Source organism: Chelonia mydas, chromosome 15 (genome assembly GCF_015237465.2).
Source record: "Chelonia mydas isolate rCheMyd1 chromosome 15, rCheMyd1.pri.v2, whole genome shotgun sequence".
In the NCBI taxonomy this organism is placed as follows: domain Eukaryota; kingdom Metazoa; phylum Chordata; order Testudines; family Cheloniidae; genus Chelonia; species Chelonia mydas.
Window position 1 is genome coordinate 13,213,452 of NC_057856.1, and position 25,906 is coordinate 13,239,357.

General features: G+C 45.1%; 2 protein-coding genes across 2 annotated transcripts; both read right to left on the reverse strand.

Annotated features, from left to right (window-relative positions):
• Positions 1 to 3,005: 3,005 nt before the first annotated feature.
• DDT (D-dopachrome tautomerase) lies at positions 3,006 to 7,518 on the reverse strand. The gene is made up of 3 exons (XM_007063742.4): positions 7,197 to 7,518; positions 6,338 to 6,513; positions 3,006 to 4,667 (listed from the first exon to the last, which is right to left on the reverse strand). Exons 1-3 carry the CDS (start codon positions 7,302 to 7,304, stop codon positions 4,595 to 4,597), a joined length of 357 nt encoding a protein of 118 aa, XP_007063804.1. The 5' UTR covers positions 7,305 to 7,518; the 3' UTR covers positions 3,006 to 4,594.
• A 1,585-nt stretch (positions 7,519 to 9,103) lies between these two features.
• LOC119563803 (glutathione S-transferase theta-1) lies at positions 9,104 to 18,516 on the reverse strand. Its single transcript, XM_043529776.1, is given in 6 exon segments — positions 9,104 to 10,317; positions 11,342 to 11,521; positions 11,934 to 11,991; positions 14,547 to 14,585; positions 16,016 to 16,100; positions 18,426 to 18,516. Coding segments are annotated over 6 exon segments (654 nt in total). The 3' UTR covers positions 9,104 to 10,116.
• Between the last annotated feature and the right edge of the window lie 7,390 nt (positions 18,517 to 25,906).

A 25,906-nucleotide genomic window follows, 5' to 3' on the forward strand; every position in this document is an offset into this window, starting at 1 on the left:
CTACAAGGAAATCTCCAACCCTAAGTGATATAAAGAATAGTTCCCCTTGTGTAGAATGTACACATATTTATCTCAAAATCTTTGACTCCAGGCTTAAGAAAGCAGACTATCCCCCCCCCCCCCCCCCACCAGCTATTGTATAAACTGATAATTGGGGATGGGATATTCATACACCTTAAAGCAATCTCCCCACATGGTTGTTCTTTTAACTCAAAAGTTATTATTTAATATTTATATCCTAATAGTGTCCAAAGGTCTTTGACAGGATCAGGCCCCTTGTGCTGGTTAAATACATACACAGTCCTTGTCCCAAAGACTTGAGAATCTCAGAATTTATCTTGGAGCCCTTAAATCAGTCTGTTTAAGATTTTGGACATGCAAACATGTCAGTACAGAGATTTTGAGCAGTCCAATAAAGATCACTAACCCTTAGAAACAGCAGCCAAATTATTTGACATTCAAGGCTTGAAATATTTAGAAACTGTAAAAAGATCTCTTGCTGGATGATGTTGGGGATCAGATGTCTGGCAGGCAGTGTACAAGAAAAGCTGGACAATTTGGGGGAACAGAAGTTTAAATAATTCCTATTGAGAACTATGCAGTTGATACATTTGCTTTTCTTAGACCTAGAGTAACAGATCTAAGCAACTGGGCTGTTACAGCGTAAACAAATGCTTACAGCTTCCTTTGGTTTCTCTTTACTGTACTATGCAGGGTTGTATACTTATTTCAGTTTGTGGATTTAAGGGGCCTGCATAACCTCCCCCTGCCAGTTTCCTCCTCAAGCCCAAAAACATTGAGCTGTATCTCACGAAAGCTTATGCTCAAATAAATTTGTTAGTCTCTTAAGGTGCCACAAGTACTCCTTTTCTTTTTGCGGATACAGACTAACACAGCTACTACTCTGAAACGGAGCTAAATGGCTGTTTCCCTAGCCAAGATGATCATAGAGAACATTCAGCACTAGCAGTTTGTGGAGTAGGAGAGCCTACAATGATTTATAGTACCAACTCATAACAGTTGCTTTGATCCCACTCCACCCCCTGCATTCGCCAGAGCCAAATAAATAGTAAGAGGGCTCAGGCTGAGAAAAACCAATCTGTCCCTGCCCTTCACTCACTTTGGTTTAATATTTTAACTGCTGTCTTACAAAAGATGCAAAGTCCATGAACAACGAAGCCCTCGGAAAGTTCCCTGCCCCAGCTTACTTTATGATTTTGCATTAATACGGATGTTTTGTCACTAATATAATGTCACAGACATACTGGGAGTGTGAAAGAGATGGTCAACATTGCACAGAAAGTCTGTGACTGGAGAAACCAAAGTAATGGTAGTTCAGGTGCTTGTCTGAACTTATTGAGACTCCCGCCAACACCCAAGACTTTCTTCCCACAAACCTACCACTCCTCTAAATATGCCCTGCTCCCCCTTTATCCGTTGTCTTCTAGGGGCAGGGAGCCCTCTCTCCCACCATCCCCTCCAGCAGTTGGAACAAGCTCTTGTGCTATCTTCGCATGGCAACTTCCTTCCCAAGCTTTCCCCACTTTTAATTCCTCCAGATAGTATCTATCCCCTTTCCATTCCTTTGTGTATCTCTACACCCCAGGGCAATGGAGTGAAGCTGCTGCTGAGAGCTGGAGAGCGTGTGGAGGCTGCCTCTTCTTCTTGTGCCTGCTCTTTTATAGCAATGAGACACACAAAGCCAGGAAGCAGCTAACGGGAGAAGCAATGAAGGAGAAACAGCCTCTAAAAGCAACTAGTGGTAGGAAGCCAGAAGGCGAGCTGGGACATAGGGCAAAAAACAGGATTGTCCTAAGGGAAGTCTCAGAGTAACAGCCGTGTTAGTCTGTATTCGCAAAAAGAAAAGGAGGACTTGTGGCACCTTAGAGACTAACCAATTTATTTGAGCATGAGCTTTCCACAGCATGCATCCGATGAAGTGAGCTGTAGCTCACGAAAGCTCATGCTCAAATAAATTGGTTAGTCTCTAAGGTGCCACAAGTCCTCCTTTTCTTTTTTCTAAGGGAAGTCAAAACTTGTCATCTCCAAGAAGGGAAGTACTTTAAAAACCAGAATTAAAGCTACATTTCTGTAATGCTAACATTGAGGTTACTGGGTTTTCTCAGATTGTCACAAAGGGTTCACCTCCACTTTTTTTGAGCCACTCATAGGGACATGGGCAGTACTGTCCCCCTACCTGGAGAGAGGGTAGTAATAGGATCAGCTAAGCTTTAAGTTATGCAGGGTTCCTAATTTTCCCTAGTAAACTTCCCCAAGTTCTCTGATAAAAAACATAAAAATCCACATTTTCCATGATGAAAGTGAAATGCTGAACTTTAGTTTTCCGAGCCACAATATATATATGTAACAGTTGAACACAATATTTTATTGATATATTTACAATTTTTAAGCAAGTTTGAAGCCTACCAGTGCCATCAATCATTATAATAAAATTAATAGCATTGCAATTTGTATTTCATACACATACCAAATAGTTCTGTCTGTATGGTATATTTTCGGAAAATTAGTTTTTTTTAAATGCACAAAAACGCTGGTATGATCCAGTCACAGTGCATTGTTTCTTTACTGTTGTCGATGGACCTGCTGTTTCAGTCTCGTTTTCATTCAGTTTATGTTTATCGTTTTCCATGTGTTCTACAATTGTCTGCCTTCGAATGTAATCTACAGCCTTGCTGCATACAGTACACACAGAACATTACCATCAACATGAAATTTGTCCTTGCCAAATGGAGAGACAGTCTTTAGGGTGATTTTTAAAGTTTTTGGCATCTTTTCATAACTTTAATCGCTCACATCTGGAGGCTGAAGTGAAATCTGAGATACATTAAAAAATGAAACACCCCCCCCCCCCCCCCCACGCCATTGAATAACCTCGAAACGCTGGAAGCAGTTTATTGGAATATGTTTAGCTATGTAAATTTAAAGCGTGTTCAAAAATTAACCACAAGAGGAGGAGGTTGCACACACTGAATAAGTGACACAAGTACTTTCAGTAAAATTTTATTTTATCACAAAAAGTAAAAACTAAAGATTCTTTGTAAAAATGCAGGTTCAGCTTTTTTTCCATGACAAACGGATTTCTAAGGTCACTGGTCATATGCTCAGTGATACACAATTGTTTCATTTACTATCCTAGTTTTAAAAGCATTTAATTGAAAAGATCTCATGAGAAAAATAAACATAGGCAGCGTGGATAGTTGTTTTATCTACAACTGTGCTTAGAGTGAGTGAGATAGAAGGAGAAAGGGAAACAGAGTGAAAGTATTACGATAATCTAGTGAATCGACACACACTAAAAGTATTTTGATAAAACTTTTATTGACCAGATAAACACCCAACTCATGACACTAACACATAAATCTGCACTTAGTGCAGATTTTATTTAGAGGACAGTGATATTGCAACAATGGAAGAAAGTTATGCTGCATGTGTAGTAACTAGCTTCAGATATTAATAAATCATTTGGTTTTAATTATTTTTGAATAATCTAATTGGTTTCAGTTATTTTTGAATAAGTGAAAGACACTTCCAACTTGACACCCACATTTTTTATTGTGTTTAAAAAAAAATTACAAAACCTAACTGGAATAAAAAGTATTCTGTGAGCAATGAAAGAGGAAATTAGTTCATTTTTAAATGTAATTATTCCCTTGCAATGCTGTAAATACCTGACAATTAAACACTGTAGTAGTACATCAGAACCAGAAAATGAAAGATTTAATCGTGACCCTCAAAACACTTATTCACATGAGTAATCCCAATGAATTCAGTGCAACTATTCATATGCCTAAATGTTTGCAGGATTTGGACCTTAGAAAGTGACTATAAATGAAAATGAAACTGACAACTCTATCTTCATTATCTCTGCTGAGTGAAATGCAAAAGTAAGGAAATCCCATAGACGATAACTAGGGGGGTTAAGGGTTTTTTTGTAATAAAATGTATATAATGTGTATAATCCAGTTATAAAGTGACCAACTAGAAGGGCGCCAAGGGAAAAACTCCCCTACTAAGAGAATGGGCATTACAGCAGATGTAGCAAGGCCCTGGGTCCAATAAGGGGGGGGGGGGGAGAGGAAAGGTTGGCACATGACAGGATCTTTCTCTTGCAAAGCGGCCCTCAGGCTGAACAAAACTGGAGAACCTCCCCTGTCAGTTATCAGCGATGCCAGTCACACAACAGAAAAAACCGTTCATTGCTAAAGGAAAAGACTACAGAACTTGGATTAACTGGATCCAAATAAGGAAGGCCATCATGACGCTGCTGATGACAAAACAAACTTCCAGCTAAACAAAGCTCACAATTCAAGTTTTGTTTGAGATCATAGGTAACTGCATTGTCTCTGAGCCGCAAGACAGGTGTGAGACAAAAACCTCCAACTGTTACTTTCAAAGAGTTTGGCTGGTAAGCCCCGCTTTGGAGATGGGTGCACACAGAAACAGAAAGGAACTATATGAGTGGAAGTGCAGAAGGGTACATATCAGATCTTGCATAGAAACAAACAGGTAGAGCTGGCCATCCTTGGGTTGTGCCCTCCACAAGGGTTTCTTTTTAATGGGTTTCTTGAAGAGATCATAAGAAAGTCATGACAGTTCCTTTCTTGCCAATCTGCCAAGGTTCCAGTGGATAAAAACGGATAACAATCCTTTGCGTGTGGAAGAAGAGAGAACAGAGGAGGAAAGGAAAGCTTATTATTTTATAATGGAACATTATCTCCAGTAAGTTCTCTCAACAACCCAGAAACACACCATTAAACATAGCTCTCAGTGGTCGGGACTTAAATGCTTTGACTGTAATAGGAGCAGGCTTTTTTATATGGGACAGTGTGTGAGTGGGTTCTAAAGTCCTGTCCACACCCGCAAAAAGTTAAACTGTTAACTATCTATTTATCCAAGATACTTATATGTAAATTCTCATTGCTGTATCTGAGTGCCTGCTGACCCCCAACACAGAGAAGAGCTAGCTGCACTGGGGCTTGCGCTGATTATGTTAAATGGGGTTACTCCTGTTCAGAATAGAGTATTCCCCACCCAGTTCAGTCAGTGCAACGTCCTGGATGTCCTTGGCTATCCTTGCAGCTCAAGCAGTGTCAGCACTGGTGCAGCTACACAGAATGCTGAATTTAGAGCTATTCTTAGGAGTAGAAAATACCTTAGTCACATGGAAACCATAGGAATTCACTGCCTTTTCATTTCAGGCATCTGCCCTATTTATGTTTTCTGTATTCCCCTTAGCTGTTTGAAAATAACCAGTGTATAACCACCATCCATGTCCACCAAGCTTTTGTTTACCAGCCTTACTGCCTAGGAGGCAAGACCTACTAGCAGCAGGATTCCAGGGGCAGCCAGTTAGGCAACTGGCCTAGAACCTAGTTAATATTTCTCTTATTCTGTCGTATGACTCTTTAAAAAAATTTCCGCTGGTCATAAATAATTCAATACAATTTCTCCTCCATATAAACACAAAGGGAAAGATAAGACTTCACCTCTCCCCAGAGCTATGAAATACACATGGAGCGAGTTTTTCTCTCTCTGCTACTGTTGGAAAATGGGAGAACAAGAGAGAAAGGGGCAGAGAAAAAAGATTGACAAATCCACCTGAAAGACAAACTAACCCCTTTGCTACCACCTGGCACTGATGGGTGATGGTGGACATGTCTGGCCTTTAAATAAAAAAATAAATTTTATTTTTCCTGTACTGAATAAATTCTGACATCCAAGACAGTAATTAGCCCTACTGAGGAGTTATTTGGATCAAGGATGACTAATAGTGTAGCAGGCTTTGTGACATGGTGGGGATGTGGAGTCAGAGCTGCTAAGTACCAGAATAGGGGAACCCAATTCATCCAGCCCTAACAATGATGACATTCAATTGCCATCTCTCTTCTTTCTCTGGTTTCACTCCAGTGCAGCTCTGCTTCTAAATCCTCTACCCTGAAATCCTTGCTCATGAGCCACCAGGCTCTCAGGGCATTTGGGGGTAACTCTGCTTTGACTACACCTGGGACTTTACCCCTCATTCTCACAATTAGGCTCAGGCTTAGAAAGCCAGGAGAGGAGCAAGAAGGAAGATGCCCAGTCTAACGACTGCAGGAAATTACTGACAGGGCAGGGGGGAAATCAGGAGGACTGGAGGAGAGAGACCCTCCCTGCCAAAGCCTCTTGTAAGCTTCCCCTATTTGTACTTAAACACAAACCTTGATTAGTGAAGCTCCACAGCACTGAGCTGGGTCTCACTGGGACGCTGTATGAAACTCCCCTCTACCTGTTGAATACACCTTCCCCCTGCTCTCTCTGCTCCCTGCACTGCACTCACCTGTCTGCACCGAGCCCCAGCTCCTTGGTAAGGAACTCAAAGAACTTGGCACTGTGCCCTCTGTTCTGCTCCGCAGTTCCCACCACTGCGATGGATGAGACGAACAGCTGAGCGCAGGGTGCTGGGGAGCCTCCAACCACCATGGACAAGTCGCTCTTCACCGTGACGTTTATCCTCTGCCATGCCGGGCACACCCAGGGAAACAGCCATGGGAGGGAAGGAAACACAGGACACAAGCCTCACAGATATGAGCAGTGTGTGTCATGAGGAGGCGCTGGTGCCCTGGGCCACTCACCCCATGCACCCCAGGGGAACCCTGCCTTGCCCTAGTCCAGGGGTTCTCAACCTTTTTCTTTCTGAGACACCTCCCCCCCAACATGCTATAAAAACTCCACAGCCCACCTGTGCCACATAACTTAGTTTTCTGCATAGAAAAGCCAGGGCCGGCACAAGGGGGTAGCAAGCAGGGCAGCTGTCCGGGACCCCATGCTGCAGGGCCCCCCGCAAAGCTACATTGCTCAGGCTTCAACTTCAGCCCCAGGTGGCGGGGCGCAGGGTCCCAGCCTTCAGCCCCATGCAGCAGGACTTTGGCTTTCTGCCCTGGGCCCCAGTGAGCCTAAGGCTGGCCCTACTTGGTGGCCCCCCTGCAACCTGCTCACGGCCCCCACAGGGGGACCCCAGACCAGTGGTTCTGTCTTTCCTAGACCAGGACCCCCTCCCATCTAGCCCATACCCCGCAGGGGGTGCGGGGCCACGGACAAGCTCCGCGCATCTGCCGCAGGCCCCAGCAAGGGCGCACGCAGCCACCACGGCCGGCCCAGAGGCCGCAGCGTTGCGCACGCCGAGGCAGGAGACTCACCTCCTCGGGCTTGCTCAGGATAGCCGCAGCGGCCGCGCACAGCTTGCCGGCTAAGCCCTGGGGCAGCTGAGCGGCCGGGAGGCTGGTCTCCAGCTCCAGGAACGGCATGGCCGAGGCTAGCGCGGGCTGCTGGGTCACTCGCTGCGCGGCCGGCGCGGGCTGCAGAGCGGGGGGTGGGAGCGAGCGCCGGGGCTCGCGATTGGCTGCGTCTGGAGACACCCTCCTCTGTCTGTCTCTCCGCCCTGACCCCTTGGTCCCTGGGGACCATCCCTGAGCAGAGCAGGGGCAGCCTGGCCCACCCTCGCTCCTCTCCCGGTGACTGGGGGTGGGGGCGAAGATTTGCTTTGGCCTTTTATGAACACCTTGCCACAGCCACGGATGTGCCAGCTGTCACGGCGATGCTGCCTAGTACGCAGGGCTGGCCCTGCCCAGACAGGACAGGAAAAGCAGTTCCCCGGGCCTCAGTCACCTGGATCCTCCAAAGCTGAGTGTCCTGTTTACCAGATCGTACAATAAAACATAGTACAATGGATTTGGCGCCCTGGTTTTTGTGAGATTTATTTCCACGTGACAGAGAAATCTGATTCTGCTAGGGGAATTTTGGAGTCTGCCTTAGCATAGGTGCAATGTGCCTCTAGTGGCATGTGACCAGGATTCATCACTGAATTTGGTCCGCTGGTTGGATCATTAGTTTTCCCAGCCTGGGCCAGGTACTGACCCGGAGCATGACGTGAACGCTGATCCATGCCCCCCAGGGAAAGGAGTAAGACAAAAGGAAACCCTCAATTCTTTTCATTTCCTGGGACACTGGCAGGCAAGGTATACAAACAGGCTATATGGATTGCTTATCAGGAAGGCAGTTCACCTGCTTCATGCAATTCCCTGATCAAGGGTGTCCTTAACAAAGCCACAAATGGAAATATGCCAGTGGAGTTTACCCTGGCTTTCATTTGTCTGCTGGAAACAAATGTTTATTTTTCGCACCCTGAATGCCCTGAGAAGGACAATAGAGGTGAGAGGATGGAAACGCATAAAACACATACACACACTAATAACCTGAACACTGAAATGTAACAGTAAGTCTTGATGGGCAGCATGATCACCATGGCACGACTGATTTATCACACCCTACCAGGTAACAGAGTGCTTGTAATAATATGTATGTGACTGCGTGAATGCAATTTATTGTGATACTTAATTTCTCTTGTTTTGGCAGCCTTTTTCATATTGCTTTTCCTTCCCTAAAGACTGGGAAATTATTTCTACTCTTTGTTGGAAGATGGAGAGAGGGGTTGATGTGCCTACAGCTGGCTGGGGCTCTCTGCCTTCCATGTGTTCATTGTTTCTTCTCACTTCAATATCTCGTCTTATTTAGATATTCCACATGGAGAAATGGGGTGAAGAAAATATTCTCCTTTTCACTAACAGCTGCTCCATGTGTGGTTGCTAAAATCCAAGAAGCCTGTTTTAGAGGTTACGTCTCCCATGTTACTGTCCAACTGATGTGGCTATTTATAATATATATTATCATACCCGACTCTTTATGCTGAAGTGGTAATTGTGATAATGGGTAACACTATCATTATAAAAAAGTTCAGCTACAAAATCTGAGACTGGCCCATGGTTTGAATTTTGTGATGGGGAGTTAATGATGTACAGCTTTTGAGTGGAAAAACCTCAGTAAAAATGGACACTTCCAGAAGATTAGGGCATTTAACAACAAAACAAAACCCACTAACCCTAACTGGAGCTTCTTAAGGAAGGAAAGTGTGTATGTAGGAGAAGGGAACAAAGCTCTGCTTTAAGTTGACTGCGTTTCAAACCCAGATCCTCTAAAAGCAAAGATAATGAAACACCCAAAGACAGAAGACTGCTGCATTTTTATTTTGAACATATACTTTGCAATATTCTGAAGAGGCACGCTGGCAGCTGATGAATCTGAGAGGTAAATGTCTGATATAGTCTAAACAGATTCAGAAAATATCGGTACATAAAATACACAACTCCTGCGCTGAGCTGTCTAGGAAGCACAAGCAGTGACATTACTGTGAATGCCAGAGTTACCTGTCTGGCTGAAAGACTGTTATATCCGTGTGAATAAGCTACAGTAAATGCTTGTTTCTATTTTTAATTTCTATTTTATAGCAGTAACAGCATATCAGGCAGTGCATTTCCAAGACTTGCACAAAAGATTTGGCACTTCCCGTGATAGAAGACACCTGATGGCTGGTATTCTGGGCATGCAACTGCACAGAAAGTGCACTGCTTTGGGTGTCCAACGGCATCATTATTTCTAGCAATATTTTAAGAGCACATAATCCTGGATAGATGGGGCACAGGAGGTTAGAACAGAAAATTCCTTAAGGAATGAGTCACTCCTCTGTGAAGAGTGGCACTGGCAATTACAGGATGAGGAGAGGAAAATAAGAACGTGTGCTGCCCGAAGAAGCTAAAATGTCCCAGAGATTAGTAAGCTTTCACAGAGAGAAATCCAGAGCATATGTGTGGAAGGGGGTTGAAGACTCTCTGCTAGAAGTCTGCATTCTTTTTGAGTTTTTCAAAATTGTCAAGGAGCAGAGAAGCTGACAGTCAGCATGAGGATATTTAAGAGGACTGCGACGAGGAAGCCCTGTGAGAGATAGTAATGGGTGAATTTTCTGGGGACCACACACTGTCTCCTTCAAGCGACAAAAAGGCAATGGTTAAGGGAAAAAAGGTCTAATTTTAAAGTGCCCTTCAGTGGTTCACTGTTAGAGGATAAAGACAGAACATGTGCAAAAGTTCCACTACTCAAGTGAAACCTGTGGAAAGTTCTTTCTTCTTGGCACAGTGTAACTGCATATAACAGGGGAATTTGGGGGTTGGATTTAGAAATACATTCAGAAAAGTCTAGCAGTGAGGGAATACTTCACATTTCCTCCTACTTCAGCATCTTCAGCGGCAGAGGTTTCATTTCCTTCTTCATCTGTGGGTCAATCTGGACTTTCCTCAAATCCTGGGCATTCAGGATCCGTTCATGCACTTCTTGGAAGAGCTCCTTCCCCACAGCTTCCTCCACCTGGCTGCGCCATGCCACCAGTTTGGGCCAGCCCTCAAAGATGTTGCAACCAGCACCTACGGACTTTAAAGAGAGAAAGACACAACAGCCAAACATGGTGAAAAGGAGAGGGATTCATTTCAAGTAACTGTGCACAGCAGAATCCTGCCCTGGATTACCATGTATCTGCCACAAGTAGGAAGACAATTTGCTGACTAGTGTCAGTGTCATCCTCAATCTGCTCCAGCACCTAAATGTCTGAGCCTGACTGGAAGGGTGAGGTACATCCTCATTGCAATTCACGTGGTGCTTATTGCAAAACCTCAGCCACTAGAGCTTAAGTCAGGAGATAATGAGCCAATTTCTCCAGCAGCATAATACCATTGAAGCTAATGAAGTTACATCAGCAGAGAGTTTGGCTTAATAGCTGTAACAGTTCTCACATGCACTAAGGCATGATCAATGAGAGAACACAAAATCATCATTTAAGATCAGAATTGCAGCATCAGCAGTTTTTCTTGCCCTCTCAAAAGTTTATCTGCAGGGTGACCCGCTCTTTGGAGGGAGGCAGTGCTGCCCCGTAAAGCATCTGGAGGAAAGGTGGAAAGTGCTTTAACACAGTACTCCAGGCAAGTGATGGATCCATATGGGAGCCACTTCATTTTACATGCTGTATTTTGTGAAGTCACTGATTGGTATTTTGCAGACTGAGAGCAGGGAAATGACTTGGGGAGGAAGCCTGCCCCCCCTTGGGCTGGGCTCTTTATTTTAATCTAAACATCAGTTCCCCGTTGCTCCTCATTTACTCTTCCTAGGATTTGAATTCTTCACAAGAAGGATAGAAAACTGTAATGAGGAGGGAATGACATGAATGAAAACATAGGATTTGGGGGCGGGGCAGAGCAACACTGGATCAGACTGTTCTATAGCATCTGCCATCTTTGTGAGGTAGCTGAATCCTGCTTCCCTTCTCAGTCATGTGGTGCTGCATCAAACCCCCCTTCCCATCTCCAGGGAAACTGCAGCAGCACCACATGCTGGTCTTCAGGCAGTATAGACAACATCAGTTTTTCATGATGCTGAAAATTCACTAACAACACTCCTACACTCACTGCATGAGCTCTGTGATAGCCACCAGGTCTGCCAGAGAAATCTCGCTGCCCACAATGAAGGGCTTGTCCTGCAGGAACTTCTCTGTGAACTTTTTCAGGGAATTATTCAGCTCATCCAAAGCCTCCTGCAGCTTCTGTAAAGGTATTGGCTTTCCTGTGAATAGGGGAATCACCACCTGCATGGGGAGGAGGGAATAGGATTAGCTTCCATACACATGCAGTGAAATTTAGTCATCACCAAATGGGGAACTGCACAGTTTGCTCCATAGATTTACAGGAGAGCTAATCTGGAACCCAGCTGTATGAATCCTCTATTTCTCTGTACCTCTAAGTATCAGCAATCAGAATGAGACTTAATGGGATCCTCCAAACAGCTGGATGTTGTCCTGTTGCATTTCTGAGAATAATCTGTGGATCTCAGATATCCTTACATCAAATGCTGGCAGCATATGCATCAGGTTTCACAGTCCACTTCTCGTACTGTCTTTTGCTCCTACTTAGTAGGTGAAGTAACCTTTTAATTTAAGTGGAGTGCTAGGATCCCTACAAGTTTGGTTTCATTAATTTACCCTGTAAGAGGAGACATACCAAATCTCCCAAAGACTCTTGGCTTTCCTGCATGATCTTGCTGTTCTCCATGAGACCACTAGAGGGAGAAAAGAGCCAGGTGCATGTAGTTTACCACATGGCATCATCATTATAATTTGTTTCAGAGTGGTGGCTGTGTTAGTCTGTATCAGCAAAAAAACCGAGGAGTACTTGTGGCACCTTAGAGACTAACAAATTTGTTTGTTTCTGAGGTGCCACAAGTACTCCTCGTTTTTTTAATTATAATTTGTATTATCATAGCACCATGTAAGTGATTTGTATGTGTATGTATATTGTATATACACATATTAAATATGGATTTCTGTATGTTCACCAATTGGCTGGTTATGGTCACAAGACATATGGACAACCACCCCCAAAATGCAGCTATTTAACCTCACAGGCACTTAAAAATGTGGGAGCACTTAAAAAAAATAAAGAAAGACGTTAAATGCGCCTCATGGCTCTGTCTGGAACTCAGGAGTGCTGCTAATACTCAAACTAACTACAAATGACCAAATCGGGGAGTGGTACTTGGCAGCCTGGATTAAGTAGGGAATCTTGCCCCATGACTTGCTCCAAAGGCTAAACTGGTTCCTCTCTGGGGAGGTCCCCAGAACAAGAGATCTACGGAAGCAAGAATGTCTCCGGAGGAAGTCTGCCAACAAACCAAAGCACACAAGGCAAGAATCAGAGATTCTAAGGCCAGAAGGAACCATTGTGAACATCTAGACTGACCTCCTATATAACACAGACCACAGAACTTTTCCAAAATAATTCCTAGAACATAGCTTTTAGAAAAACATCCAATCTTGATTTTAAAAAGAATCTGTCACAACCCTTGGTAAATTGTTCCAGTAGTTAATTACTCACTGTCAAAAATTTACACCTTATTTCCAGTCTGAATTTGTCTAGTTCATCTAGCCATTGCATCGTTTTATACCCTTTTCTGCTGTACTGAAGAGTCTATTATTAAATATTTGTTCCCTATGTAGATACTCATAGACTGCGATCAAGTTGCTCCTTAACTTTCTCTTTGTTAAGCTAAATAGATTGAGCTCTTTTAATCTATCACTATAAGGCATATTTTCTAATCCTTTATCATTAGAGGCTCTTCTCTGAACCCTCTCCAATTTATCAACATCCTTCTTGAATTGTGGGCTCCAGAACTGGACATAATATTCCGGCCGTGGTCACACCAGTGCCAAATATGAAGGTAAAATAACCTCTCTGCTTCTACCTGAGATTCCCATTTATGCATCTCAGGATGGCATTAGCTCTTTTGGCCACAGCATCACATTGGGCGCTCATGTTCAGCTGATTATCCACCACAACCCCAAATCTTTTTCAGAGTCACCGCTTCCCAGGATAGAGTCCCCTATCCTGTAAGTATGGCATATGGTCTTTGTTCCTAGATTTATACATTTATATTTAGCAATATTAAAATACACATTATTTGCTTGCATCCCATTTGGCAAGTGATCCAGATTGCTCTGAATCAGGGACCTGTCCTCTTCGTTATTTACCGCTCCCCCAATTTTTGTGTCTTTATTAGTGCTAATTTTATGTTTTCTTCCAGATCTTTAATAAAAATGTTAAACAGTGTAGGGCCAATAACTGATCTTTGTAGAATGTCACTGGAGACACACCCTCTCAATGACAATAACCCATTTACAATTATATTCTGAGACCTATCAGTTAGCCAGTTTTGAATCTATTTAATGTGTGCCATGTTAACTTTATATCATTCTAGTTTTTTAATCAAAATGTCATGTGGTACCAAGTCAAAGGCCTTTCAGAAGTCTAAGTATGTCCTATCAACACTATTAACTTTATCAACCAAATTTGTAATCTCATAAAAGATATCAAGTTAGTTTGACAGGACCTGTTTTCAATAAACCCATGTTGATTTGCATTAACTACATTACCCTCCTTTAATTCTAAATCAAGTCCCTTATTACAACAAAAATGATTAGGGGACTGGAACACATGACTTATGAGGAGAGGCTGAGGGAACTGGGGATGTTTAGTCTTCAGAAGAGAAGAATGAGGGGGGATTTGATAGCTGCTTTCAACTACCTGAAAGGGGGTTCCAAAGAGGATGGCTCTAGACTGTTCTCAGTGGTAGCAGATGACAGAACAAGGAGTAATGGTCTCAAGTTGCAGTGGGGGAGATTTAGGTTGGATATTAGGAAAAACTTTTTCACTATGAGGGTGTGAAACACTGGAATGCGTTACCTAGGGAGGTGGTGGAATCTCCTTCCGTAGAAGTTTTTAAGGTCAGGCTTGACAAAGCCCTGGCTGGGATGATTTAGTTGGGGATCAGTCCTGCTTTGAGCAGGGGGTTGGACTAGATGACCTCCTGAGGTCCCTTCCAACCCTGATGTTCTATGATTCTATGATTCTATGATTAGCCACTCCATTATCTTGCTGATTGCTGTCAGGCTGACAGGCCTATAATTACCCAGATCATCCTGTTTACCCTTTTTAGAAACTGGCACATTAGCTATCTTCCAGTCTTCTGGCACTTCCCCAGTACTCCAAGACCTATTGAAAAGCAACATCAATAGTCCAGAGAGCTCCTCAGCCAACTCTTTAAAAACTCTTGGATGCAAGTTGTACTTCCGGCTCAGGTACAGAAGAATCGCAGTGCTGCCCAGATAAAAGGGGAAACAGTAGGCCTGTGAGCTAAGGAGAGAACAGTTACATCCTCCTCGTCTCCTTACATCGCTTCCATTTAGAAAGTGTGGTAATGTTAGGGGTCAGAGAACAGCACAGGAGCTAGAAGTTCAGCACTGCTTGTTCTGCTGATAACCCACAGCATCTTTACACTTTAAGAACCACAGACCAATGATATTTTATAAAACTATCATCATGCAGTATAAGGTAGTGTTTTCTGCATTTCCTTTTCCCTCTCAGCTGTTTTAGGGCCTGATCCAATTCCCAATGAAGTCAATGGGAAACCTTCCATTGACTTCAACAGACATTGGACCAGGCCTTTATTTTGTCAGTTTTTTGTTGCTATGAAAAGTATATTGCACACGTTCCTTACAAAGACATGGCTCAGAGAATGCATTCTCTCAAAAATACACCACTTGTTCCCCGCCCCACAAATATAAACAACTTAGAACTTGCAGATTGTGTCCTGGCAAAGAAGATAAGCCTTGTGGAAATCAAAGCTCTCTCAGAACCAGACTGATTCTAATGGGGCTTTCAGGGAACCCTTCTCCTTGGCTTCTTGAAACACTGCTTTCCCATTTTGCTCTCTGTTCACTTGCGGTCTTGAGGAGTGGCACCATCTTTCTAAGTTGCCGGGGGGTGCTCAACCCCCATTCCACCCCAGGCCCCACCCCCACTCCACCCCTGCTGCCAAGCCCCCACCCCTGCTCTGCCTCTTCCCACTCCCGCTCTGCCCTATACCGCCCCCTCCACTGAGTGCACTCCACCATCGCTCCCCCCCCGCCCCCACCTCCTGCATGCTGCTGAACAGCTGATCCTCGGCGGGCAGGAGGCACTGGGAGGGAGGGGGAGGAGCTGATTGGCGGGGCCTGTCGGCAGGGGAAGCACTGGGGGGATGGGGGAGGAGCTGACTGGGGGTGTGGCCGGTGGGTGCTTCACCCACTGTTTTTTTTCAGCACCCATGGAGTTGGCGCCTATGGTCTTGAGCCACCTACATTTGTGTGAATCTTAGTATCAGGAAAGGTGCTAAGATCCCTTCAGATGGGTCACAGGCTGAATGAAAAAGGAAGGCCTAGTGCCACACTGCCCCCTGCACGTACAACTTTTTTCTCAATACACTCAAGGTGTGTTTCACTGAGACACAGATTGGCACTAACTCTCCCACGCCTTGGTGAGATTCCAATCTGGGTCCCCAGGAGAACATTCAGCCAGCCTGCTCTTCTCAGTGCCTCTGGGAATCTGAAACCAGCCTTATTACCGGCATGTCCTAGCACACTGCAAGACCAAACACCATCCCATGATCCTTGTAGAGGCGGACTGCAGCAGACAAACATGCCGCTCAGAGGTGTTATGGTTGTAAATACTGCGACAAGGATGTGAGGTTTCTACCTCTGCATTCTAACCTCTCTCCTAACGTGAAGCTTCCATCCTTCAGTATAGGTACTTTCTTCAGGGAGTTTATGTTGCTAAATTCTTGAATGTTGAGCCCTAAAAGAATTATAATTAATAAGAAAAACAATCAGTGATTAGTGGTGGAGAAACCAATAGAAGCTCAAGCTGAGCTGTCAGTGTAGCCCATTTGGAACCCGTTAATGGGGATTAGTCAAACCAGTGGCAATATTTTGCTATTGCCACTGCCAGACACTTAGAGGCACCTTGTTATAAATAAGTCAATGGGCGTTTTCAAGAGGCGTGTTTTTCAAATTAAAGAAGGAACATAAGCATAAAAAGCCAAAATGTCCAGCCAGGGTCTTTGCAGTTTGACAGTTATGCCAAGACTTTCAGCGCATTGCACAGGGACTCAGTCATTTTACTCCTGTTAATGCTAACGGTAGTGAAACACGCTGAAAAAAGTTACCTGCAAATGGCCGTTCTGAAATGGGAAGAGCATTTCCTCCGATCTTGGGGGAGGGAAAGAAGGAGGAGATTTCAATAAAGGCAGATGAATGTTTTTATGACATATTTTCCAAAAGTAAGGAAGAAGGGAAATGAGGGGACAGACTAGTCCTCAGTGGAGCAGATGTGCACACAGTGTTAAACAACTGCCTTCTGCAAGGGATTTTCACATCACACAGGTTAAAAACCCATGTCTAACTTTATAGAACGAATTAATAACAATGAGTTGTGGTAGGCTGAAGTAAGGTAGAAATTTCTACTTTCAATTTGGTTTTCCAGAGGTGGTATTAGGATGGATAAAGAACCATCATGACAGGTCAGGCCAGCCTAGAAAGCAAGGCATATAAATCTTTGCTCTCCTTTATTAGACCCTTCACCTCTGTTTTTAAAAGCACCTCAGAAAGAAAAAAGCCGTCAACAGCCGCAAGTGCATGTAAATTCACAAGGGTTGATTACTCAGCAGACTACAGAGGAGGTCATTGTTGCACATACAATCACATGTTTGCGGTCCAAGACTGGAATAGATTGGCTTTTGCACAACAATCCTCTCTACAAAAAGTGAAAAGGCAGCATGGTGGCTTATTGCCATAGCAAATATTTAAAAAGTCAGGTCAGCTACTGAGATTAGAGTTTTGCTTTCCAAGATCAATAAAGATGACCCTGGCAGACTGGCACTGATGGACAGCATAATCCAGGGTTTCATATTGTCTCAAAGAGTGATCAGCAATAGAATTTCATTAGTTCATAACAAAATGTTAGGACTAGGACAGGTTGTCTGAAGAGTGATGCTATTCTGAAAAATGACTATGGATGAATGAAATGAATTATGCTTGAAGGTCCCAATCTTTACTGTATCTCAGTAACCACTGATCAAATTTGCAAAGTTTACAAGAAAAATATACTGTTTTCTACCTGCCAGCCCAGCACATTCATAGAAACATAGAATCATAGAATATCAGGGTTGGAAGAGACCTCAGGAGGTCATCTAGTCCAACCCCCTGCTCAAAGCAGGACCAACCCCAACTAAATCATTAATAAACATCAATTTAATCATCAATAAACATAATGTTCACCAATTTATGCCTCAAATTATACCAGTGCAATCCCAATGAAGGCTAGTGTATTACTAAGGAAATCATTTGACCTAAAGCTCTTAATTGCTGAGAATAAAGATGAGAGGAAATAACCCATCTTAACTCTCAGATGCCAGGGTGAGTTTGCTGATAAAATAAATCTTGTTCATTTAAACAGAAGATATGATGTGGAGTCACTGAGTCATAATAAATATGAATGCATGTAATGGCATTACTAGTGACTTTTCAGAGTAGGCCAACACTTTCATTACATTTATAAAAGGCTCTTCTTGCTTTCTTTGAGGGGATCAGGAAAGTATCCCTACCACTGTACAGCAGGAGCACACTGGCTATAAAGGGGACACTTTGAACTTGCCCACAGAGAAGCACCAAGAGAATGCACCAGCTCACTTAGCAGGATGGGCCCAAGCAACGAGGCAGCAGAGTGTGTAATGTTGCTTCTCCCTGTTTGATAGACAGCTGCACCACCAGACCCAAGAGGTGACATATTCACACAAGCCAAGATAAACCAAGAGATCTAGTCCCAAACAGATTTGCCTATAAATCCCCGTTCCCAGAGCACCTGCAAGTCTCGCACAAAAGGGCATTAGGGCACTACTGTAAATAGGGAGGGTACAGCACAGAAGAGGATGGGGACCCCAGAAAAGCACAGAGGCGGCTGGGGGGCTGTGTGGGTGTAGCAGGGGCAGGTGTCACAGGGCTGAGGGAAGCACAGAGGGAGGAGGGTGTGTGTGGATGGGTGGGTGATAGGGTTCATTCTCCAGGAAGGAGGAGGGAAGGGGGTCAGAGGAGAACGGTGCTCAGCCTCTCCCCCTGCCCCCACCTTTGAGCAGCTCCATGGGCTTAAAGTTGAAGGCGAACATGTAGACGCATTGGCGCTGGGAGAGCAAATCCAGGTACAGCTCCAGCCCCATCCTGCCCGGCCGGCTGCAGGTGGGAAGGGGGTGGGGGCAGCAGCCGCGGGGATTCGGGCTACAGCTGCAGGCCCCGTGGCGAACCAAAAAGAACCATTGCTCTGCACTGCTAATTGGCAGAAGGCATAAACAAAGCTGAACGGGGGTTGGGGGATGGGACCAATCCGATGAGACCAAAGGGAGGACGAGGGGTTCTAGGGTCTGTCCTCATGCCCCCTTGCCCCCCCCCCATGGACACACTCAGAATAACCCACGTGCAACGGAGGGCGTTTAAAACTGTCCCGTGTTTGGGGTAATATGGGGGTGAGGGAGATAGGTGGGTTCCCTCGGGGAGAAAAGGGTTGGGGTGCTGGAGCTGGTCCCTGGGGGAAGAAGAGGGGCAAAGCCATGCTGACAGTACCAGCCGGCTGGTTCCCTTGGATTCTGCTGGGTCTTGGCAGGAATCGAGAAGCTTGTGTTTGCGTCAGTGTTTCTAGTTCCCCTGCCGCATAGGGGAATGGGCGGGGGGGGGGAGCCACTCCGGACCTGAACACAGTGCTCTGCTGGGACACACAGCAGCGTTCCTGCTCCCCCCCAAGGCTGACATACAATGCACTCCAGTCCAGCCTCCTAAAGTGCTCTTTACTTGTGGATATTTTGGCTGTCATGGCTCCAATCATTCTTCTCTAAGTGCTGCCCCCCTTCGATTTTTCTGTTAACCTGCTAGAGCAGAGGTTTTCAAACTGTGGGTCGGGACCCCAAAGTGGGTTGCAATCCCCTTTGAATGGGGTCACCAGGGCTGGCTTAGGCTTTGTCTACACTACCAAGTTTTGTCGACTACACTTACATCAACACCCAAAAGTCGACTCGATAAAAATCGGAAAAGCTTGTTCACACTAGCCCCCTCTGGCGGCACATCATCCACATTGGGGGCACCATCATCGACAGTGTGAGCAATATATTGTGGGTATGTGTCCCACAGTGCAGGGTGACACCTTCTGTCGCTAGGTGTTGTGGAAAGGCGGAGCAGATCATGGCGCATCTTGGGACCATGCTAAATGTCCTGTCATGCATTGCTTTGTGTCCTTGCCCTCCATTGGCTTCTGACTTTCTTTCATGCCATTTTTTCAATGGCCATTCTTTGCTGTGCACCCCAGCATCTGTAATGAGAAGGGATGGATCCTGCATTTCTCTTCTATGCTCTGTTAAGTGTCATGAGAACAGCGCACCTGGTACTGCAGTTAATTGTGAAATTACTGGCAGAGGAAGACTCACAGGCACCCAGCATTCTGCATGATATGGATAGCAGCAACGTTACATTGCTTTTGGCATTCACAGAGCAGCTGCATAGGGTGACCATCACTTCTGGGCTAGGGAAACCAGCACTGAATGGTGGGATTGCATTGTCATGCAGGTGTGGGATGACGAGAAGTGGCTACTGAACTTTCGGATGCGTAAAGCCACCTTCCTGGAACTGTATGCTGAGCTGGCCCCAGACCTGCAGTGCAAGGACACCAGAATGAGAGATGCCTTCTCAGTAGAGAAGCGTGTAGCAATCACTGTTTGGAAGCTGGTGACTCCAGACTGCTACCGGTCAGTCGCAAATCAATTTGGAGTGGGGAAGTCAACAGTTGGGGCTGCATTAATGCAAGTGTGCAGGGCAATAAATCGCATCCTGCTACAAAGGACTGTGACTCTGGGAAATATGCATGAAATAGTGGACGGCTTTGCAGAGATGGGTTTCCCTAACTGTATAGGGGCGACAGATGGCACACATTCCAGGTTTAGCACCAGACGACCTCGCAACAAGGTACATCAATAGGAAGGGGCACTTCTCCATGGTGTTGCAGGTGCTTGTAGATCAACGTGGGAGTTTCACAGACATGAACGCAGGGTGGTCTGGAAAGATGCATGACGCACGCATCTTCAGGAACACCGGCCGTACAGAAATCTGCAAGTGAGGACTTTCTTTCCAGACCACAAGATTACAGTGAGGGATGTGGAAATGCCCATAGTGATCCTGGGAGACCCGGTTTACCCCTTACATCTCTGGTTCATGAAACCTTACACAGGACACCTGGACAGCAGTACAGAGTGTTTCAACAACAGGCTGAGTAGGTGCCGGATGACAGTTGAATGTGCTTTGGCAGATTAAAAGCACGCTGATGTTGCCTTTATGGCAGGTCAGACCTTAATGAGGAGAATATTCCCATGATCATAGCTGTGTGCTGCACTTTGCATAATCTCCGTGAAGGATGAAATGTTTGCTCAGGGGTGGAGTGCTGAGGCAGGATGCTTGGCTGCTGAGTTTGAGCAGCCAGATACCAGGGCTGTCAGAGGAGCCCAGAGGGCAGCAATTGAAATCAGGGAGGCTTTGAGGAAGCACTTTGACAATGAGCAGCAGTAATGTATATCTTTCTTAGTTGCTTCCATGGTGCATTCCATTTTTTTCCCCTAGGGGGCTATGTTGACATTTGGGGCCACATATCCCAGTAAGGAAATGATTAAAATGCCTGTACATGTACTCATAGTGATTGCAATGTGAATTTGTAGAAAACAAAATAAAGATGATTTACCATTATAAAACTTTGCCTTTATTGATCAAGTAAAAGCACAGTGACACTCACCAAAACACAGATGCTTGCTGGGAAAGGAGGGACTGGGAAAGGGCAGACCTCACAACTGTGTGTATGTCCAGTTATCATTGTGAAAGTTTTGTGAGGGGGTGGAATGAAGAGGAAACTGAGGAGTCCCAGAAAGTGGAAAGGAATGTGTGGGCGGAGTGGAGGGGGGCTGGTAAAGAATTGTGCATGTGCTGCAGTGGAGATTGAGCCTGGACCTGCTCACTCTGCAGCATTATTAAAGACGTGAGCATTTCTGCTTGCTCCTCCATTACTTTTATCATCCACTCTGTTGCGTCCCTAGCAAATGCTTGATTCTCTTTTCTATCCTGCTTTTCGGCTTCCCAGCACTCCTTTTGTTCCCTTTTCTCTGTAGTGGAGGACTGCAGTACCTCCCGGAACATGTCTTCTTTGCTGCGTTTTGGCCTCTTTCTTATCTGGCGGAGATGGTCGGCAAGGGTGTGTGTGGTGTTCCTGAAGGCCACATCTGGTGAAGCACAGGGGACAATGCACAGAAGCAGGATTGTTAAATTCACGCACAGCATTGAAACATTTCACTTATATGCACCTTTTGCAACATACCAATCACTTTCTCACTGACCCTTGCCAGGCACACATCTCTGCAAGCACACAAAACATGCTGAGTGTTGACCAGAGGGGGCTGCACCTGGACAGAAGGACATAGTCTTTGTAGGGGTTGTGGTACAGCTTTACAGGGAACTAATTCTAAAATTATCCCAAACTTTTCCATAGGCAGGGATCATTCTAGCAACATGTCACTGCTGAGGGTAAGCAGGGAAACCAGGGTACATGTACTGCATGCTTGCAGCTTCCGTCCTGCTCTATATGCAGCTCACCTATGTGCTACTTTGGTCCCTGCACAAGTGATTGCCGAATGGCGTGGGACAGTGTCCTACAATGGGGGAAGTAACAAAGCTGCACTGCCACGCAACCTGTGGCAGAGGATTACTGAGTACCCACAGGAAACTTTCCTGGAGATCTCTCTGGAGGATTCCTGCGATAGCTCGGCATGCATCAACATCCTGTTCCACCGTACCAATCAGCTACACAGGGAAATATCCAGCTCACAGAAACACAACCAACCTCCCACATTTCTATGCCCTGAACCTACCTCTGCACTACACAAGCCACAGCTACTTACCAGGTGTCTCATCTCCTGCTTCTTGCTCGCTGGAGAGCAACTGCTAAGACTGGCTAGGCACCTCAGGAGGGGAGAAAAGTTCCTGGCTGCCTGCCCCACCGGGCGACCCCACCGGGAGCTGCACATTCTCGTCTAACTCCACCTCTTCATAAATAACTTCATCCTCCGGATTAGGTCCTCTTTCTGCCGCCTCTGTTCCCTCTGAAGTATCCCCGGGGGCTGTTGGTGATGGAAGTGGGGTCACCACCGAGGATACCTTCCAGCTCCTTAGAGAAACGGCAGGTCTTAGGTGCAGCACCGGAGCAGCAGTTTGCCTCCCTCGCTTTATGGTACACCTGCCTCAGCTCCTTTATCTTCACTCTGCGCTGCAGCGTGTCCCGATCAGCCTTTTTGCACAAGCCTCAAGAAATGTGCCCATAGGTATCCCAATTCCCATGGGTCAAGTGCAGCTGGGACTGCACAGCCTCCTCTCCTCATATACTGATCAGATCCAACAGCTCCATGGTGGTCCAGACGGGAGAGTGTTTGGTGCGATAGCCAGCCATGGTCACCTGGGAAGACGCGATGAGACCTCCCCAGGCCGAACCAGCAAGCAGGAAATGGAATTTAAAATTCTTGGGGCTTGCAAGGGGGAGGGGCGGATGGTTGTTTACCTGGCTGCAGGCCAGCTGAGTTCACACTGCTGACAAGAATGGTCAGGATGGGCATTGTGGGACACTTCCTGGAGGCTACATAAAGCAATTAAAACAGGTGTGGTGTCTACAGTGGCTCTTTCCTTTATTATCAACAAAGGGAAAAGAAAAAAGTCTCTCATGGGATGGAAGTATTTTGTCGCCAAAATGGGGCATTTTTCCTGACAAAAGTCACATCACAGTGCGTACGCAATCACTGCTTTGTCGCCAAAAGGCAGTTTTTTAATGTACAATCACATTTTTAATTATATACTTTCCCTTTACACTCAAAAGAGTGAGTGGCAGATTGTCAGTGCCTCAGGTCACAACCCATGCTTCCAAATAGTTTATAATAGGTTATTACTTTCTAATAAACAAATGAAGCCAACGAATAACTCTTCGACACCTTCTACTATAAAGAACTCAAAGAAGACCCCACACCCCAACTTACCCTGGAATTTAAGGATATCATCAAATCTTTCCCCAAACAACTCCAAGAGAAACTCTACAAAACTCATCCCCCAAGAGCCCACCCCAGGGACCTTCTATATGCTTCCCAAGACACACAAACAAGGGAACCCAGGCAGACCCATTATATCTGGCCATGGCACTCTCACTGAAGGAATATTGGGAAACGGTCCTCAAATCACTCACCACACAAAGGGCCAGCTTCCTCCAGGACACAACTTACTTCCTCCACAAACTCTGCAACATTAACTACTGCCCTCAGAACGCTATCCTTGCCACCATGGATGTTACATCACTGTACACCAACATTCTTCACAATGATGGCATAGCTGCCCACTTCAAATATTTACAAGATAATGGACAATCCTCAGATATCCACCCTCAACACATCGCTGAACTCATCCATTTCATCCTCGCCCATAACAATTTTATATTAACATAACTAACATTTTGTCCAAACCATCAGAACAGCCATGGGTACTAAGACAGCTTCCCAATATGCCAGCCTCTTTTTGGGCCACCTTGAGGAAGAATTTCTGGACAAATGCACCATGAAAACAATGATATATCTGAGATACATCAATGATATTTTCATCCTCTGGACAGACGACACACACTCCCTCATAGATTTCCACTACAACTTCAACAACCACCACACATCCATTAAACTCTCTCTGGAACACTCCCACACTAGTATCAACTTCCTGGACACCATGATCAGCTTCAACAATGAAACCCTACAGATAACTATAAACGAGAAAGCCCTGGATCACCACACCTACCATCACTGAGCCACTAACCACCCCAAACACACCAAGAAATCTGTTATCTACAGCGAGGCACTCAAATACCACAGAATATGCTCCAAGGAAAAAGTCTGAGATATACACCTTAACACACTCAAAACTGCCTTCACCAAACAAGGGTGCTCCACCAGAGAAATAGATTCCATCATGGAACAGGCCACCCAAATACTCTGCGAGAAACTGCTTCAATACAGAAATAAAACCTTCTCTGACCACAAATGCCTAGTTGTCACCTACCATCCCATACAGGGTATCATCAAACAGCTACAACCCATACTCAATGGGGACCCTATCCTGAAAGAAATCTTTCCTGAACCCCTCTTCTGGCCTTCAAACAACCTTCCCAACTTCTCCAAGCTCCTCATCAGAAGTAAGCTCCCCACAGACCAGGACACACCAACTCAAAGTGGCACCAGACCCCGCCAGAGCAACACATATAAAATCTGCAGAAATTATCTCCACTACTACTATGATCAAACAACCCCAAACAACACACCTTTCAAAATCCATGGGTTCTATACATGCCTATCACAACATGTGGTATACCCACATTCTGTGCACTGAAGGCCACAAAAACAATTATGTTGGTGAAACCGGACAAACACTATGTTTTCGAATAAACTCACATAGGAAAATGATAAAAGCTGTGGGTGAACACTTTTCACAATTCAATCACTCTATATCTGACCTGTCAGTCCTCATCCTCAAAGGGAACCTGCACAGCACTTTCCTGTAAGGATAAGGCCTTTGTCTGCAGCCATATTGTAAGGCCTAAAGCCTAAGGCCTTTGTCTGCAGCCAGATTAAAAGGGCAGCCAAGCAGCAGCCATCAGCTGAGAACCAGGAAGTCACATCCTCACATTCCATCTAAATTACATTAAAACAATGTAATATCAGGCTGCTAAGAAGGAGACCCCGTCCGAATGGCCCCCCACTATCATCAGATAAAGAAACAGATCTTAAGATGGTTAAAGAAAAGTTAGTGTGATGGCATTCTGTCTGACAAGAAACTACTTATCAATAGTTGGGGTTGTGAAATCCTCATTTCATTATTCTTCTATCATTATGGTCCCCATTTCCCTATGGTTTGTGTGTATGATCTCTGTCTGGTTCTTTAATTGTTTCTGTCTGTTGTATAATTAATTTTGCTAGGTGTAAATTAATTAAGGTGGTGGGATAGGATTGGTTAGAAAATTTTATTACACTATGTTGGGATTGGTTAGTAAAATTTTAGTATAATGATTGGTTAATGTATAGCTAAAAAGGACTCAAATTTCACTATGTAAACTGGGGTTCAAAAGGAAGTTCTTTGGGAACCAACTCCAGGGCACAGCCCCAAAGATCAGAGCGGCCAGACCTCAACACTCTGCCAATGACACCGTGCAGAAACTGGAGTCCCTGAGATGGACCTGATCCTGACTGGCCAGCAGGGAAACGTTCATCTGTCTTATTGGGAGTGGTGAGCACTGTATGTGTAGCATGTACAATCTCTTTTTGGTGATTGTTAATAAATAGAGGTTATGTGTAAGGCTCTTTCACTGGTAAAAGGTCCTGCAAACCTGCAGAAGTAGTATACACCCCGAGCCCTATGTACTGGGGAAGGGTGTGGGCAGAGGTGAAAGTAAGCTGGTACGTCCTGGTACGGCGTACCAGTAAGAGCTGGTGCGCCATACCGGGAACGGAT